General features: G+C 35.5%; 1 protein-coding gene across 2 annotated transcripts in view; it reads right to left on the reverse strand.

The window, feature by feature from the left end:
• Nucleotides 1-16,776, reverse strand: part of WASHC3 (WASH complex subunit 3) — a 61,430-nt gene that overhangs the window by 22,764 nt on the left and 21,890 nt on the right. The window contains exons 4-5 of one of the 2 annotated variants that reach the window (XM_012554854.2): nucleotides 14,738-14,836; nucleotides 10,350-10,457 (exon numbers count right to left, since the gene is read on the reverse strand). In XM_012554854.2, the coding sequence (XP_012410308.1) occupies nucleotides 10,350-10,457; nucleotides 14,738-14,836 (207 nt within the window). Of the gene's footprint in view, nucleotides 1-10,349; nucleotides 10,461-14,737; nucleotides 14,837-16,776 lie in introns of both variants that reach the window. The other variant, XM_004373760.3, reaches the window with a different exon arrangement.

Consider the following 16,776-nt stretch of genomic DNA (forward strand, 5'->3'; position numbering starts at 1 on the left):
TATATCAATAATAATATTAGCAAAGAAGAATAGATGAGAAATAGATCAGAAGCAAGGGAGGCACACATAAAACTACCAAATGCTTATTGACAACCATATAACTTAGTAGCATGTGTCCACTACATGACTTCCCTTCGATCTTCTAACTTCATCTCACACGAGGAAAAACAAGAAATTTAAAATATAAGCTTAGCACTTAATTAATTGCTTAATGCTTTCTAACAATTACATAGAAGAAAAATAAAGCAGCAAGAAATAAACAAAAGGACAAATACATCATTTAAAAAAACACCTCTAAAGATTAAATTAGTGTGTATTATGACTGGTTCCGAACTCCCTAACTTTCTAGGCAACTTGGGGAGGGTTTAAAAGGCAGCTAAAATGATAGAAAAACATGATAATCTGTAAAACTGGCATAAAAATTCTTCCTTAGAGGCCAGTTCACTGACTTTCGCAGAGAATAAGTAATTTTTATAGTTTTTTTTTGCCAAAAATATGACAAAAAGTTATCTGCATCTAGGTTCTCCAGATACCCAGGACATGGCAAAATATGGGCAACACTGCAGAGGCTTCCACTTGGTGGCTAACTGCCATGGTTTTCTGCCTTAGGGAAAATCTCAATCCAAACCTTCTTGCATCTGCTATAATACAGGATATAGAGGAAGGAGGATAACTATTTGAAGTCACTTGATTTCCATTTATCTCTACTCCAAGTTACTACTCATACAGTCTACCATTCTGCTAATCTTTGTTTCTTTCTTTTACTTGTAGTCAAATAGACCTGTCTGATCATTTAGTTGATGGGGAGGATAATCATTTAGTTCATGGGAAGTATAAATATTTTTCCCTTTTCAATCTTCAAAGTTGGCTAAATGATGCAGTTAATTGAAAAAAACAATTGTTCCACTTACTTTCCTTATACACTTTCATGTGTGTAGGAAATCTAGTCATTGGACATGCAGCTTTTACCGTCAATGAACACTATGAAGCTAAAATACTCTAAAAAGTGGTCTCCCTCAAGGCTTCACGGTCCTAAAAAACACTGACCTTGATATTTATTATTAAGCTTTAGGTATTATAAAAGAAACAAACACATATTAACATTATAATACCCACATAGTCAGAAAAAATGAAAAAAGAAGTAACATACAGTTAGTTGTTAAACTAAATCCATGCCAGTGTTTTTCACAGCTGTGATTATGTCTAAACCAGTGGCTCCTACTTTTGACTAAACTGTTAATCAATGACCAGGAACCTACCGTGGGACTATCCAGACCACGGAAAGCCACAATGAGGTCATGTCCACAAAAAGGTTTTTAAAGAATTTAATTAATCTTAAATAACTACATTCTGCTTCATACCTGAAGAGTAATCAACTTCATGCTTGATTAGTTTCACCCGATCTAAGGTACATAAGTTCTTAAGGAATGTCTTTAATTACCATTTGAAGCCTCTTCATCCTTAGGTAATGGAAGTCACATTTCCCTAGGCGAACATCCACTGCTGGCAACAGATGCATCAGAACCACCATAACCAAGGACATTATTCAATTCACATTTAAACCAGCCAAAGAAAATAGAATTTTGAAAAAGTGTAAGCGTCCAAAGAGACTGTTTTGGCAAACATGTTTTAAAAAAATACAAGTCATTAGCTTCTTAATGTGGAAGTCGGACTTTCCCAATGCACAATTTATTACTGGCAAAGGATTCACCAAGCTCTGCCAGTAAAAAGGGGAGAATTGTTGGAAAAGTGATCCATGTACACAATTCCAGTTAAGTTATAAAAGCAATATGTAATTTTTTAGTAAAGGCTTGTACTGCACTATTATGACAACAAACATTGAATCAGAATCAATTATCTGCCACATTTGGAACATAACAGTATTACTTACCGTGTAAAATTTACTTTAAGAAGAAAAAAAGAAACTAATCAGAGAATGCCAGCAGGTGTTCCAGGAATATTCATTAATAATGAGATCCAAACTTGGGAATCAATGAATTGATCATAAATCTGGACAGAACTTCTGATTTCATTTTATGGATGAGGGCACAGAGGCCTTGACAGGTGACATGATCTGAACATGGTCACACAAGGAGTGTATGAAAAAGCTAAAAAACTATACTACGGTATACTCCAGAAGTATATGGTAAAGATCTGGGTGTCCTCCTAGGTATTCAAATCGTTTCACAGAGAAACAATTACTTTCTGAAACTCTAATCATTCTTACATCTCACAAACCCTTTGCCATCGAGTTGGTTCTGACTTCCAGCAACCCTACAGGACAGAGTAGAACTGCCTCATAGGGTTTCCAAGGCTGTAATCTTTACCGGAGCAGACTGCCACATCTTTCTCCCACAGAATGGCTGGTAGGTTCAAACCGCCGACCTTTCAGTTAGCAGCCGAGGCTTAACCACTGTGCCACCAGGGCTCCTCACAAAGGGTAATACTAATGCAGGAGTAGTAGAAAAAGGTATGGAGGCCAAAAAGCAAGGTACTGCTATTACTCTCTGAACTGGTACTTGTGAAAAGTGAAGGGTTCTGTGTCTTCTGTTCAAAGGATTTCTATTAAAATACCCAATTTTTCTTGACTTCAGAAGGTTTTCCTTACTTACTCAGAATTTAGTTTTAGTTGTTATTGTAGAAAAAGACCGATATCAGCATAATTTATCAAACGACTTATACGTTGCCTATTGATATGATCTTGAGTAGTTTACCACTCAGGGTACCCACTCCTACAGGTTTTAGAAGTCTGCATTCAGGAATTTAGAGAATTGTTTGTGCTAACAAAAGGGAAGATAGCATGGTTTGAAAAAAAACTTTTTCTGGAAAAATTACTATATTTATACCAACAGTATAAAAATTTATTCTTAAGATCCTAAAAATAGCTATCTCTATAACGTAAATGGAAAGAACCCTGGCAGCGCAGTGGTTAAGTGCTTGGCTGCTAACAGAAAGCTGGACGGTTTGAACCCACCTGCCTTCTGTAAAATTAGCTGGGGTTAGGCTCCTGCTTACAGAAAGTGGTCAAATTTGTTTTTCTTTCTATCTATATCCTTCCATATCCTGTTTGTTCTCAGTCACACACAAGGAACTGAGCCACCTTAGCAGAATGAACAGCTGATTAAAAGAGTGACACAAAAAATAAGAAGGCATATGACCACCCTGGAGTAAGGAGATACAAAGCTACCTAGATTCTTCCCATATGCAATGACAGAAACTGAATAATTCCATGATATGGACTGATGATTCCTCTTCACTTCCAATGATTCACTGTTACAGTTTAAAGGAATGTCTAGTGGAGACAAGGCATTTTCTAAAGTAGGTGTTCGTCCAGTTAAAAGTTGTAGCTTTGTAAAGGAATGGGTACAGGAAACACAACTAGCTGTGTACATATTGCTGAAGAACAATATTTTAGGTGATGACTTATGGCACCATAATGATTGTACTGCTGAAAAAGTGCTAAGTAGTTCAGAAGAACCAAAAGATAATGCTTAGCAAGACCCACAGGTATGATTACAAGGGCTTTAAACTGAAACTGAAGGCCAAAAAATTCTCAATTAAAGTTGTAAGACTAGATCTATGAATAACAGTAATATGATGGGGGGAAGAACAGAGTGGAACAACTAGCAGGTAATTATTAGGAGAAAAAATGTAAAATAAACAAAATAAATCCAAAGCCTAAAAAAAAAAAAAAAAAAAGTTGTGTATATATTTGTATAAAGCAAACCTCAAATTTTAAAATAAGTAAATCTCAGAAACTGTTAACACTTAGTGGGAAGTAACTCATGAATGGGAACTGGCATTTGAAAAGAATATCTTAGAAAAACTTTGTTTTAAAATGTTACAAAGAGAAGAAGGAAGATAATTATAAATTTACATACATGTACATAGAAATTTTTGAACAGAGGATAAAGAAACCCCCAAGTGAGGCTAAAAGAAGGTAAAAGTTGGAACAAAATTTTTGGCCATCTGATTAGAAGGTGGACATGGGGCTTTCCTAAAACATGCTGCAAACAAACACAGAGATCATGGGACCTCACCTATCTACATGTACTAGAAGCTTAATTTTGCCCAAATCAGAGTATCTAGTAAATCCCTAAGTTGCCTTGCAGAAAATTTCATCCTTCAACAGATAAAGGAAGCAATGAAGGGAACTGATTATTTAGTACTCAAGCTTGAACAAAAAGGAAGCACTGAAGGATGATGCAGAATTGATGGAACTATGATAGTAACCATATAAAAGAAATACAGTCCTGGACGTTATCAAACATGTAGCCTATATTTGTGGTTGGATATTTTGACAAAGTTACTTCTGATAATACCTGAGAAGCAGGAGAAAGGGTGGATTTATAGATGGTTAAATAAATGTAATTAAAAAATGATTGGCAGATTTATGTCAACCTTGAGGGAGGCCTCTATTTGATCTATTCTTGGTTTGGTCCTAAAAAAACAATTAAAACAAATACCCTGAAGAAATGGAAGGCATATTTACACATTGCCAGGTGACATAAAGCTGGGAAGGAGAGTTAATGCGCAGGATTAAATAGTCCGCTAAACATTTATTGAGCACCTTTATGGGCAAGGTGTTAAGTGAATACAAAGATGATTTAAGATACAGTTCTTCCTCTCACGGTTCCTTTTTCAACAAAGGAGATAAAAATATGTATTAATAATCACCGAACAAGGTACGAAGTGATAAGCTCCATAAAGAACATAGGTGAAGTGGTTGGAAAGGTCAATGAAGGTAGATATTAATTCTAGTATTATGTATTGGTGGGTTCAAATCTGGGATGATTTAGTGGAAATGTTTATAGGAACATGTTAGATGAGCAGAATTTGGATATGTAGTAATCAAGAGAAGGGGAATCTAGATTCAGAGGTGGAAAAGCATGGAGCTTTATGGGTAAGGGTTTGTGGTTTTGTCTGACTGCAGGGTGGAATGCAAGACAGGGAACAGTAGGAAATAAAAGTTGGGTAATAAGATTCTGGGATACAGGTTGGCATAATAAACTAAAAACAATAAAATCAAATTTAACTTGGATGAACTTCCAAGTTTTAGGATGTCAGTGTAAAGATGTTGCTCCCTCTTTCTTCTTAAATATCACCCCCGAACAATAAGGTAAAAAGAAACAACACAATCTCCAACTTCAGTGACTAAGAGTAATATATGAACCACAATACATGAAAATTAAAAGCAGATAATGATCGATGACTTAGCATAATAGAGGAAGGCCAAGTCCATGTGCCTGCAGAAGGGGATACCAAAAAGAAGGAAGATGATTTGCGTTCCAAGAACCCTGGAAATGCTTAGGAATTACAAGGACCAGTACCAAAGGCAGGAGGGAGACATAGGGCTGAAATCAGGGAAATTGGGCTAAAAACAGTACAAGTCTGAGGCAGAAGAAACTGAACCCCTGCTCATACTCAGGGACACCGAGCAAAAAGGACAGGCAGGAACTAAGTGCCAGAACTACTAGAGAGTTCAACATTTTATTTTATTTTTTAAAGAAAACTTATATTTATTTATTCTTCCTTCAATGTTTTTAAATAAAAATTATTTTAATGTTATAACAGTTTAAAATATTTTTTTCTAAATTTTATTTATTTTGTTGTTGGTGAGACTATATACAGCAAAACATACACCAATTCAACAGTTTCTACGTTTACAATTTAGTGACACTGATTACATTCTTCAAGTTGGGCAACCATTCTCGCCCTCCATTTCTGAGTTGTTCCTCCCTCATTAACATAAACCAACTACCCTCTGAGGTTCCTATCTAATCTTTTGAGTTGCTGTTGCAGTTCAAAATGTTTTAAACAGCCCTTAGTTGGAAGAGAACCACCCCCACACCACCAAAATACATATGCTCAAACTCCAAATCCTAATCCCAGAGATTCTAATTTAGTAGGGCGGGGCCCGGATACCTGTATTTTGACAGTTTCTTAGTCTGAAAACCACTGTGCTAATGTAAAAATGAAATGATAAAAATGAAATCTGTCATCAAAACCTATCAAAAGATAAAATATCATAGAGAAAATATAGGCATTTTCTTTTGTAAGTAAATTCTTCTAGGAACTAAGAATAGTGCAGAACACAAAAAACTCTTTGCCCTCATGTAGAGGATGAGAGATAAACAAAATAAGTATGTAAAATATGTACTACGTTGGAAGTTGATATGAAGAAAAATACAGCAGGGAAGGAATAAAGGGAATGGAGTCAGAGGATACTGTAATTTAAAATAAGGTGGGCAGGGAAGGCTTTACTGAGAAGGTAATATTTGAGTAAAGATTTAAAGAAAATGATGGAGTACACGATGAGCTTCTGAGAGAAAAAGTATTTCAGGCAAAGAGAACAGCTAATGCAAACGCTTGAGGCAGAAGACTGCCCATATATTGAAGGAACACTAAGGATGACAGCAGAGCCGGCAGTAGAGTTGAGAGAGGATATGAGATTAGAAAGGTAACTGGAGCTGAAGTGTGTAGGGCCTCATGCAACTGTGAAGGGCTTTGGTGTTTATACCTAGTGAGATGGTAAGCCATATGATTAGAAAACTAAACGTTTAAAGAGCAATTAAAATATATATATATGTGTGTATATGTGTATATGTATCTCAAAAGCAATGAAACTCATCTAAATAATTAATAACAAAAGTAAAAACTTCAAGTGGTATCTGGGAACCTTAGCTGGCTAGATAAATGCAGACAATACCTGATGTAGTATCTTAAATAAAATGTTTAATAAATATTTGTGGAATAAATGGATGTGGATTTATACTGAAAGGAAAATGAAGTTTTTAAGTTCTTGGAAAATCAGAGACAAGGTATCAAGAATATAACAGTTATCCTAAGACATAGTGTTTTATCAAACCTATCAGGGCATTCTTAGACACATCAGTAAGTTGATTTCCCTACTTCACATTTTATATATGTCAAGCAAGAAAAGCTTAACATAAAAAGCCTTCCAGAGTCACTTCTGAAGATTTTCCTCTTTTGTTTGAAAGAGTCACCGACAGATTTTGATGGTATATCTTTCGAGCTTAAGCTTTCCTCAGTTCTAGCTTTAAAAATTTATTCATCATGATTCATAGTCAAACTGGCTCTACTTTATTCATATTAATTAAAGAACTTCATATATTTTCATCCCAAAAGTCTGATTTATATTTTTCTGAAGCCTAGTGCCTAGGATGTTGACTGTCAATCCAAGAATTTTGAAAATGACAAATCCACTTCTGACAGCTATGGAAAGTGAATGTATTTTCTCCTCTCCACTGTCACCACTGTAGTTTTTCAATGTTGTTGTTGTATGATGCTGAGCAGATTCCGACTCATAGCGACCCTACAGGATAGAGCAGAACTGTCCCACAGCACTTCCCAGACTGCAATGCTTACAGGAACCGATGGCCAGGTCTCTTCTCCTGCAGAGCAGCTGGTGGGTTCAAATTGCCAATCTTTCAGTTAGCAGCTGAGCGCTTAACCATTTCACCACCAGGGCTCCTTAGTTTTTAAATGAGCCCAGGCAAAGTATTATAATGAAATGTGCAAAGATCTTGAGTTAGAAAACCAAAAGGGAAGAACACACGCCACATTTCTCAAGCTAAAAGAACTGAAGATAAAGTTTAAGCCTAAAGTTGAAATATTAAAGGATTCTAGGGGCAAAACTGACATGGGATTGACACAGTGGCTCCAACAATGGGCTCAAGCGTAACAACTTTGAGGATGGTGCAGGACCAGACAGTGTTTCATTCTGTTGTACACAGGGTCGCTATGAGTCGGAACTGACTTGACGGCACCCAACAACAACAACGCGGGCAAAATATTGAATGACGCAGGAAGTATCAAAAGACGGAAAGAATACACAGAAACACTGTACCAAATAGAACTGGTCAATGTTCAACCATTTCAGGAGGCAGCATATGATCAAGAACCAGTGGTACTGAAGGAAGAAGTCCAAGTTCAACTGAAGGCATTGGTGAAAAACAAGACTCCAGGAACTGATGGAATACCAACTGAGATGCTTCAACAAACGGATGTGACCCTGGAAGTGTTCACTCGTCTATGCCAAAAAATTTGGAAGACAGCTACCTGGCCAACTGATTGGAAGAGATCCGTATCTGTGCCCATTCCAAAGAAAGGTGATCCGACAGAATATGGAAATTCTTGAACAATATCATTAATATTACCTACAAATAAAATTCGCCGAAATAATTCAAAAGCGGCTATAGCTGTACATTGAAAGGGAACCGCCAGAAATTCAAGCCCGATTCAGAAGAGGACATGGAACAAGGGATATCATTGCTAATGTCAGATGGATTTTGGCCAAAAGCAGAGAATACTAGAAAGATGTTTACTTGTGTTTTACTGACTACTCAAAAGCATTAGACTGTGTGATCATAACAAATTATGGATAACATTGCGAAGAATGGAAATTCCAGAACACTTAAATGTGCTCACCAAAACGTCTACATAGATCAAGAGGCAGAAGTTCGAACAGAACAAGGGGATACTGAGTGGTTAATATCAGAAAAGGAGTGGGGCAGGGCTGTATCCTTTCACCATACTTATTCAATCTGTATGCTGAGCAAATAATCCAAGAAGCTGGACTACGTGAAGAACATGGCATCCAGATAGGAAGAAGACTTCTTAACAACCTGTGATATGTAGATAACACAATCTTGCTTGCTGAAAGTGAAGACTACTTGAAGCACTTCTTGATGAACATAAAAAAACTTCAGCCTTCAGTATGGGTTACACCTCAACATAAAGAAAACAAAAATCTTCACAACTGGACCAATAAGCAACATCATGACAAATGGAGAAAATATTGATGTTTTCAAGGATTTCATTTTACTTGAATCAACAATGAATGCCCATAGAAGCAGCAGTCAAGAAATCAAAGGATGTATTGCACTGGGCAAATGTGCTGCAAAAGACCTCTTTAAAATCATAAAAATCACAGATGTCACTCTGGTGACTAAGGCGTGCCTGACCCAAGCCATGGTATTTTCAATCACTTCATACGCATGTGAAAGCTGGACAATGAAAAAGAAAGAACGAAGAAGAACTGATGCGTTTGAAATTACAGTGTTGGTGAAGAATACTGAATATACCATGGACTGCCAGAAGAACAAACAAATCTTTCTTGGAAGAAGTACAGCCAGAATACTCCTTAGAAGCAAGGACGGGGAGACTTCGTCTCGTTTACTTTGGACATGTTATCAGGAGGGACCAATTCCTGGAGAAGGACATCATGCTTGGTAAACTAGAGGGACAGCGAAAAAGAGGGAGACCCTCAATGAGATGGACTGACACAGTAGCTGCAACAATGGGCTCAAACACAGCATTGATTGTGGGGATGGTGCAGGACCAGGCAAAGTTTTGTTCTGTTATACAGAGTCACGGTGAATTGGAGCTGACTCGACAGCAGCTAACAATAGCAACAACAACATTCTTTCTGGTTATCAGAGATTACTGGTTTTTAAATTATTTTGGTGATAAACAATGCGATGAACAGCAAAACAAATCTGTTCTACTTTAGTATCAGTAGTTGTTTTGTCTTATAATAGAATTTTACATATGTATTAATTTTTTGATTAACAGAAAAAAGTGGACAGACAGTTCCTTCAACCACTGTAAGAGGACTTTCTATAGCTATGAAAAGAAATTGACTTCCACTGTTACAGATAAATGCAAATATTTTTGGTATCATACCATGTTATGATTCCTTAGGAAAAATATGAATTCTGAAGTCATATAGCATTAAACACATTATTTTACATAGCCAAGGGACTTATGCTCTTTTCTAGAAACCGAATCATTGGTTGATGAACGTCAGAATGAAAATACAAAAAACATATTCTGACTCATAGTGACCCTACAGGACAGAACAGAACTGCCCCATAGGGCTTCCAAAGAGCAACTGGTGGCTTCGAACCGCTGACCTTTTGGTTAGCAGCCGAGCTCTTAACCACTGTGCCACCAGGGCAACTTATTTGTGCTAATATATGAGAATTAAGTTAAAGAACATGATTTACCAAATGAACAGTTCACTTTCATTCCTCTTTCTGATACATCCAAGATTTGCATTGATAACCTTTGTGTAAAGCAAAAAATAATTACATAAATCTGTATTAAAGACTAAGTTAATATGAAATGTGAAATCAATTTTAATTAGAAAGATTTGACTTCTGGTTACTTTTTATCAGGGTATTAATTAAGCACAGGAAAGAAGAGAGTAGAAACTTGGTCGCTCAGTTTAGCAGTTTTCTCAGATTGAAAAAATAATAAAACCTCGAGGGTTAAGAATTTCAAATGAGGCTGCTAGACAGAGAAGACAGACCAAATTCGCTTACCACTTGAACCATTTTGAGATATCTGGCATATCTTGGATCCTTGGCTACAGTTAAGATATTTTCTGCTGCTACTTCACTTTCCTGTGGTCCAGAGTCTTGTATACTGTTCTGCTGTAGAGAGTATTGTGTGTAAATTTTTAGACAATTCACAAAAGAGGTCCATCATGTTATTTACTTAAAAGGGATGTTTCTTTTTATAATTCTAAAGCATTTAATATCAGAAAAAAAATCATATTTCTAAATTTGAGTACCAATAATTTAATTATGGGATATATGTTTCCAAATAGCTACAAATGTTTAAATATGACCTCAGAGGAAGCTACATTTACTATCAACACTACCCTGTTTCTTAAAATACATATATTCATGGCACTAAAAAAATAAAAATTCTGCTTTACTTGTCCCCAGAGTGCTGATACAAAACATGAATTATAGGTGGACATATTATCTTAATAAAGCTAATCAAGCAATTTAGTTTACCTCTAATGGGCAATGACTGATTTCCTAGTTATCTACCATCTACCACACTGAACTCCTCATTTATTAAATTATCTTAATCTAAGTGGGCATGGCTATTCTAACTTCTTAGAAAGCAATGTCTGAATAATTTTTGTAAGAGAAATCCATTTCTCAACAAAATGACCTAGTTTTTAAAATTTCAGTTGCTAATGGAACTCTTAGTGATGACACTGTCCAAAGAGCGGTTAAGATTAAATATCAAATACTACTTACAATAAAGAATACTGAGGAATGGTCTTTTTAGATAAAAATGCTTTTGTAATACAGGCAGACCTCTTTTTGCATAGTATGATCTTAAATGAAACTTGCTGATATTGGAACTGTGTCCTTGCTTAAGTGCAAATCAAGGGCTGCCTGTATACAGTACTTGATTCTTCTATCAAATTCAACATTTAAAATACATTTACTTTTGTGAACCTCATTCAATATTGTATATTAGCATTAGGAGGTATTTCCTTAACAGAATTGAAATCAATATTATGTCTATTATCTATACTGAAATGTAGATAAATCAAGAAATATCTTTAAGTCTTCACATTCTTTAGAATATGAATGCAAATTATCGATGTTAAGATTTTTCCTCAGATAATTCAAATATAAATTAAATATGTCAAAAATTCTGAAGCAAATAAAACATCCAAAAATATTTTAGGTTTCTCCTCTTAATACACTGTTAAGTGTTTCAAAACTGAGTATATGTATTATATATAAATACAAAAAGTCCAAAACACTGCTAATTAAATAAAACATTTAAACAACACCTAAGTATGTTATTAAAAAATTTTTGGGCAATAAACTCATACAATAGCACAATGGAGTAAACGCAAGTCATACATACTGGCCTAATGGATTTTCAACTTTCAACTGATAACTTCTGCTTATTACCAAGAACCTCAACAAGTTTTAATTTTGTAGTATTTTACACCTTTGCTATTTGAATGACCCATTAAATCCTTTATCATATCTCTCAACTGTTCTTCATTTTATTCTCAAATTAATATCAAACTGCACAATTAGATGCTCCACTGTGAATAATGATAAAATCTGAACCATAAAATTAAAGTTGCAGAAAAATCAGTATACAAACCTTAAGTCTTTGACTCATATACAGATTACAGATTGTGATCAATAGGTAATTAAAAAAAAAAGGTGCCCAATTACCCTTTATCTGATAATTGAGTTGACGGTAATGTCAACGGGAACTCTGGGTTAAGCAATATTTAAGTCCATTTCAAAATATTTACCTATAATATACCTATTTATAACAATGGAGAAGAAACAAGATGTTGATTTATATATTAAGAACATGCTGAACAGTTATTTCACTAAGCTAATCAATAGAGAACTTTACCACAAAAACTTGGGAAGTCAACAGGACTTCATAAATCCTCCAAGTGAATTAATATACAGTTTTTATATAAGTGCTTGCCCAGAGATATACCAAGTCATTCTAAATTTGCAAGGCAAGTTATAAAATTCAGCTATGATTAGTGGTAATCAATATTTTGGGGACTTAGATAGGCAAGGAACAACACAACTGCATAAATTAGGTTTTAAAGTATATATTATAGATGGCATTCATAATAGCATCTGGAAAACTAATATTCAAAATTAGACAGATATCACTTTAAAAATTTATAAAAACATTTTATGACAGTATCTGCCAAAGAATAAGTACTACGTATAGGTAAAGTGCAAAGCTTTCTTAGTATCCTTTACAGATATCTTGTTTTTGAAAAAGGGTGTCCTATAGGGTCACTACAAATTGGAATTGACTCGATGGCAATGGGGTTTTTTTTGTATATTTAATTGAGAGAACCTTCTAAAGTTAAAATCTTCAATGACATCTGGATTTCCTCTTGTATATTATAAATATTTCAGTGGCCATTATAATGGAATTTGCTATATTAATTATATGAATCTTAAATTTTCTAACATCTAATTGTTAAGTAAATAATCATCTAATTAATTCCCAAAATACATACTACATCTAAATATACGGTGCCTCCTACAGGGTCTTGCACTACATATGTTCAATATGTTTAATGAATTGAACACAAGCACCGAAGACAGTGTAGGGTAGTGTTATGTTGTAAAGTGCGGGGTTTAGTGTAGTGCACTGTTTAAGAGCAAGGACTGTTGACACTAGACTGCCTGGATTAAAATTCCAGCTCTTACATTTATTGTTTGACTTTCAACAAATTATAAACTTCTTTATACCTCATTCAGGCGAGCCCTGGTGGTGTAATGGTTAAGCGCTCAACTGTAATGGAAAGGTTGGAACCCACCAGCCAATCCGAGGGAGAAAAGACCTGGCGATCTGCTCCCATAAAGATTTCAGCCTAGGAAACCCTATGGGGCAGTTCTACTCTGTCCTATAAGGTTGCTGTGAGTAGGAATCGACTCCATGGCACACAACAACATGCCTCATTTTGCCCTATCATCTATACAGCAGGAGTAATAATATAGTACTTACCTGATAGGGCTGTTGTGAGGATAAATGAGTTAATTTATGAAAAGCAACTACAATCATGCCTGGCACTTAGTAAGCATCCTTTAAGTGTTAGTTATTTTCATCATCCTTAAAACCATCATGATCCTAGAAAATATCTAGTGAAAAGCACCTCTACATACAAATGCAGAATTCCATACAGATAGGAAGTTTAATTGGTTCACATTACTTTGGTAGGCCAGCATTTTAGTGATTTTTTTATTTTGAATTTTGATACCTCATTGAGACACACTACAGTATTTTCTGAAACAAAGTATTTTTTATTTTCCTGAGATAAAAATAATTTAAATTTCAACAAAAGCATAAATGAACATTAAGACATAATAAAACCCAAACCAAACCTACTGCCGTGGAGGTGATTCCGACTCATAGTGACCCTATAGGACAGAGTACAACCGCCTTATAGGGTTTCCAAGGTGTAAATCTTTATGGAAGCAGGCTGTCACATCGTTCTCCCAGGGAGTGGCTGGTGGGTTCGTACCTCCGACCTTTTAATTAGCAGCCAAGCGCTTTAATCACTTTGCTCCTTAAAATATAATAACCATTTGTAAAGTGTGGCCTTTACTTGGATGCTGTATCAAACAAATCAGCTCTAAAAAGGTATTTTTTTAGACAACTGGTACATAATAGAATAGTACTTCTCAAATTTTAAGACCCTATGAATCACCTAGGGATCTTGTTAAAATGCAGACTCTGACTCGTAGGCCTGGGATGAAGCCTCAGATTCTCATTACTAACAAGTCCACAGGTGATGTCAAAGCTATAGGTCCAGTGACTATACTACAGGATATCAAGGAATTACTGGTAATTATACTGTATATGATAAAGGCACTATGGTTAAATAAGAAAAGGTTAAACCTTTTCAGAGATGCTCAAGGAATTATACAAGGGTGAAATCATATGTTGTCAGGGATTCACTTCAGTAGGGACAAAAGTTAAGATGCAGCATTGTGCAAATGTTAGTAACTGGTGAATCTGGGTAATGGGTATGTGGGTATTCACTGCAGTATTCTATTTTTGTGTATGTTTGGAAATTTTTATAATAAAATATTTTTAAAGTACATTTCTTACAAGAACTTGGAAAACTTCCATAATGAACTTGAAGGAAATAGTTATATTTAACACTTTTTCTAGTCCTGTATAAATCAAGTTTACAAATATTAACTTCAGAAAGCCCTTCAAAATAATAAACTAAAATAGCTATTTTTTTCAAACTTCATTTTCTATCTCAAGATTTCAAATTTTTACTATAAACATTTTTACATTTTAATTTCACTTCTTCCTTCCTTCCAATCTGATGCTTTGGTCCATCAAGCAACCAAGATATGCTTATGCTGCTTGGAACTTAAATACTTACCTGTGATTGCTCTGAAGCGGCTTCAGATTGCGGTCCATTTGTGACACTTACAGGAGATACTTCAAATGTGACATCATCTAGTCCCGGAATAGATGACAACTGAAAAAGAAATTAGTGTTAGAAATATAAGAGTGAAGTTAGGTATATAAATAAACAGTGTAAGTTTCTAGGTTTGAGTTTTCTTAAACAGCTGTCTTAAATTTGAAGTCCCCGGGTGGTGCCGTTAAAGTGCTTAGCTGCTAAAAGAAAGATTGGCTGTTCGAGTCCACCCAGCAGGGCCTTGAAAGAAAGTCCTGGCAATCTACTTCCAAAATATCAGTCAATGAAAACTCTATGGAGCATAGTTCTACTCTGACACACATGGGGTCCCCATGAGTCAGAACTGTCTCGATGGCAACTGTTTGTTTTTTGTTTTTAATCATGGTGAAAATATACATACCAAGATATTCGCCAATTCAACAACTTCATTTACAATTCAATGACATTGATTACATTTTTCATGTTGTGCTACCAATATTGCTATCCTCTTCCAAAATATTGTACCACCATTACCATAAACTCAGTGCCCCCAAACAAAAACTTCCCCTTTCCCCTTCACTCCCACCTCTGGTAACCATTAATAATCTTTGGTTTCTATGTACCATAATTTTACGCAAGTAACACACGCCCTCTGCATTTAACAGCTGCGCCCTCCCACTGTAAGGCACCCTCACCAAGTGCTACCATGCTAATCGTCTTCCACATAATGCTGTAAAAAAATTTAGCATAGCATGCTTACAAAAATGACTCACAGGGGGAGGGCACAGCTGGCAAACAAAGGCTGAAGGCATGCGTTACTTGCATAAAACTATGGTATTTGCTTATTTCATGTAAGTGAGATCATACAGTATTTGTCCTTGTGCAGGTGATTTATTTCACTTAGCATAACGTTTGAAATTTGAGAAGTACTGTTCTATTAAATACCAGTTGTCTAAAAAGTGTCTTTTTAGAGCTTAGTTGTTTGATTCAGTATCCAAGGTTCATCCATGTCAAGGTTCATCTTTATCATGGCATGTGTCAGAACTTCATTTCTCTTTACAGTTGCATAATATTCCATTATATGTACATTCCACATTGTTTATCCATTCATCTGTTGATGGACACTTCCGATGTTTCCATGTTTTGGCTATTGTACAAAGTGCTGCAATGAACATTGGTGTACAGGTTTCTATTTGTGTTCCTGCTTTCACTGCTGAGTATATACCTAGGATTGGGATTGCTGGGTCATATGGTAGTTCTATATTCAACTTTCTGAGGAACCCACAAACTGTTTTCCATAGCGACTGCACCATTTTACTTTCCCATCAGCAAAGGTTTCTCCAACACCTCACTGACACCTGTTGTTATCCATTCTTCTATCACTGCCATTCTTACGGGGGTGAGGTGATACCTCATTATGGTTTTGATTTGCATCTCCCTAACAGCTGATAAAGTTGAACATCTTTTCATGTGCTTGTTGGCCATGTGAATATCCTCTTTGGCGAACTGTCCAAGTCCTCTGCCCATTTTTTTTATTGCGTTATCTTTTTGTTGATAAGTTGCAGAAGTTTTATTTTGGATATTAGGGTCTTATCCAACATATGGTTCCCAAAACTTTTCTTCCAGTCTGTAGGCTGTCTTTTCACTTTGTTAAGCACTCTGATGTACAAAAGTATTTAATTTTTATGAGGTCCTTTTTATCTATTTTGTCTTTTGCTGCTCGAGCTTCTCGTCATATTCGATAATCTATTGTTAAACACTAAGTCTTATAATCCCGCTCGTACATTTTCTTCTATCAATTTTATGGTTTTAGTTTTCATACTTAGGCCCTTATCTACTGATTTTTTATACAAATAATGGGCATCTTCTGCATTTGTTTGCCGGCTGCATCCTCCCTCAGAGAGGCATTTTTTTTTTTTTTTAATATTTTATTGTACTTCAGGTGAAGGCTTACAGAACAGATAGTTTCTCATGTAACAGTAACACACATGCTGTTTTATGACATTGGTTAACAACCCCAC

Source organism: Trichechus manatus, unplaced genomic scaffold (genome assembly GCF_000243295.1).
Source record: "Trichechus manatus latirostris isolate Lorelei unplaced genomic scaffold, TriManLat1.0 scaffold00027, whole genome shotgun sequence".
Taxonomy (NCBI): domain Eukaryota; kingdom Metazoa; phylum Chordata; class Mammalia; order Sirenia; family Trichechidae; genus Trichechus; species Trichechus manatus.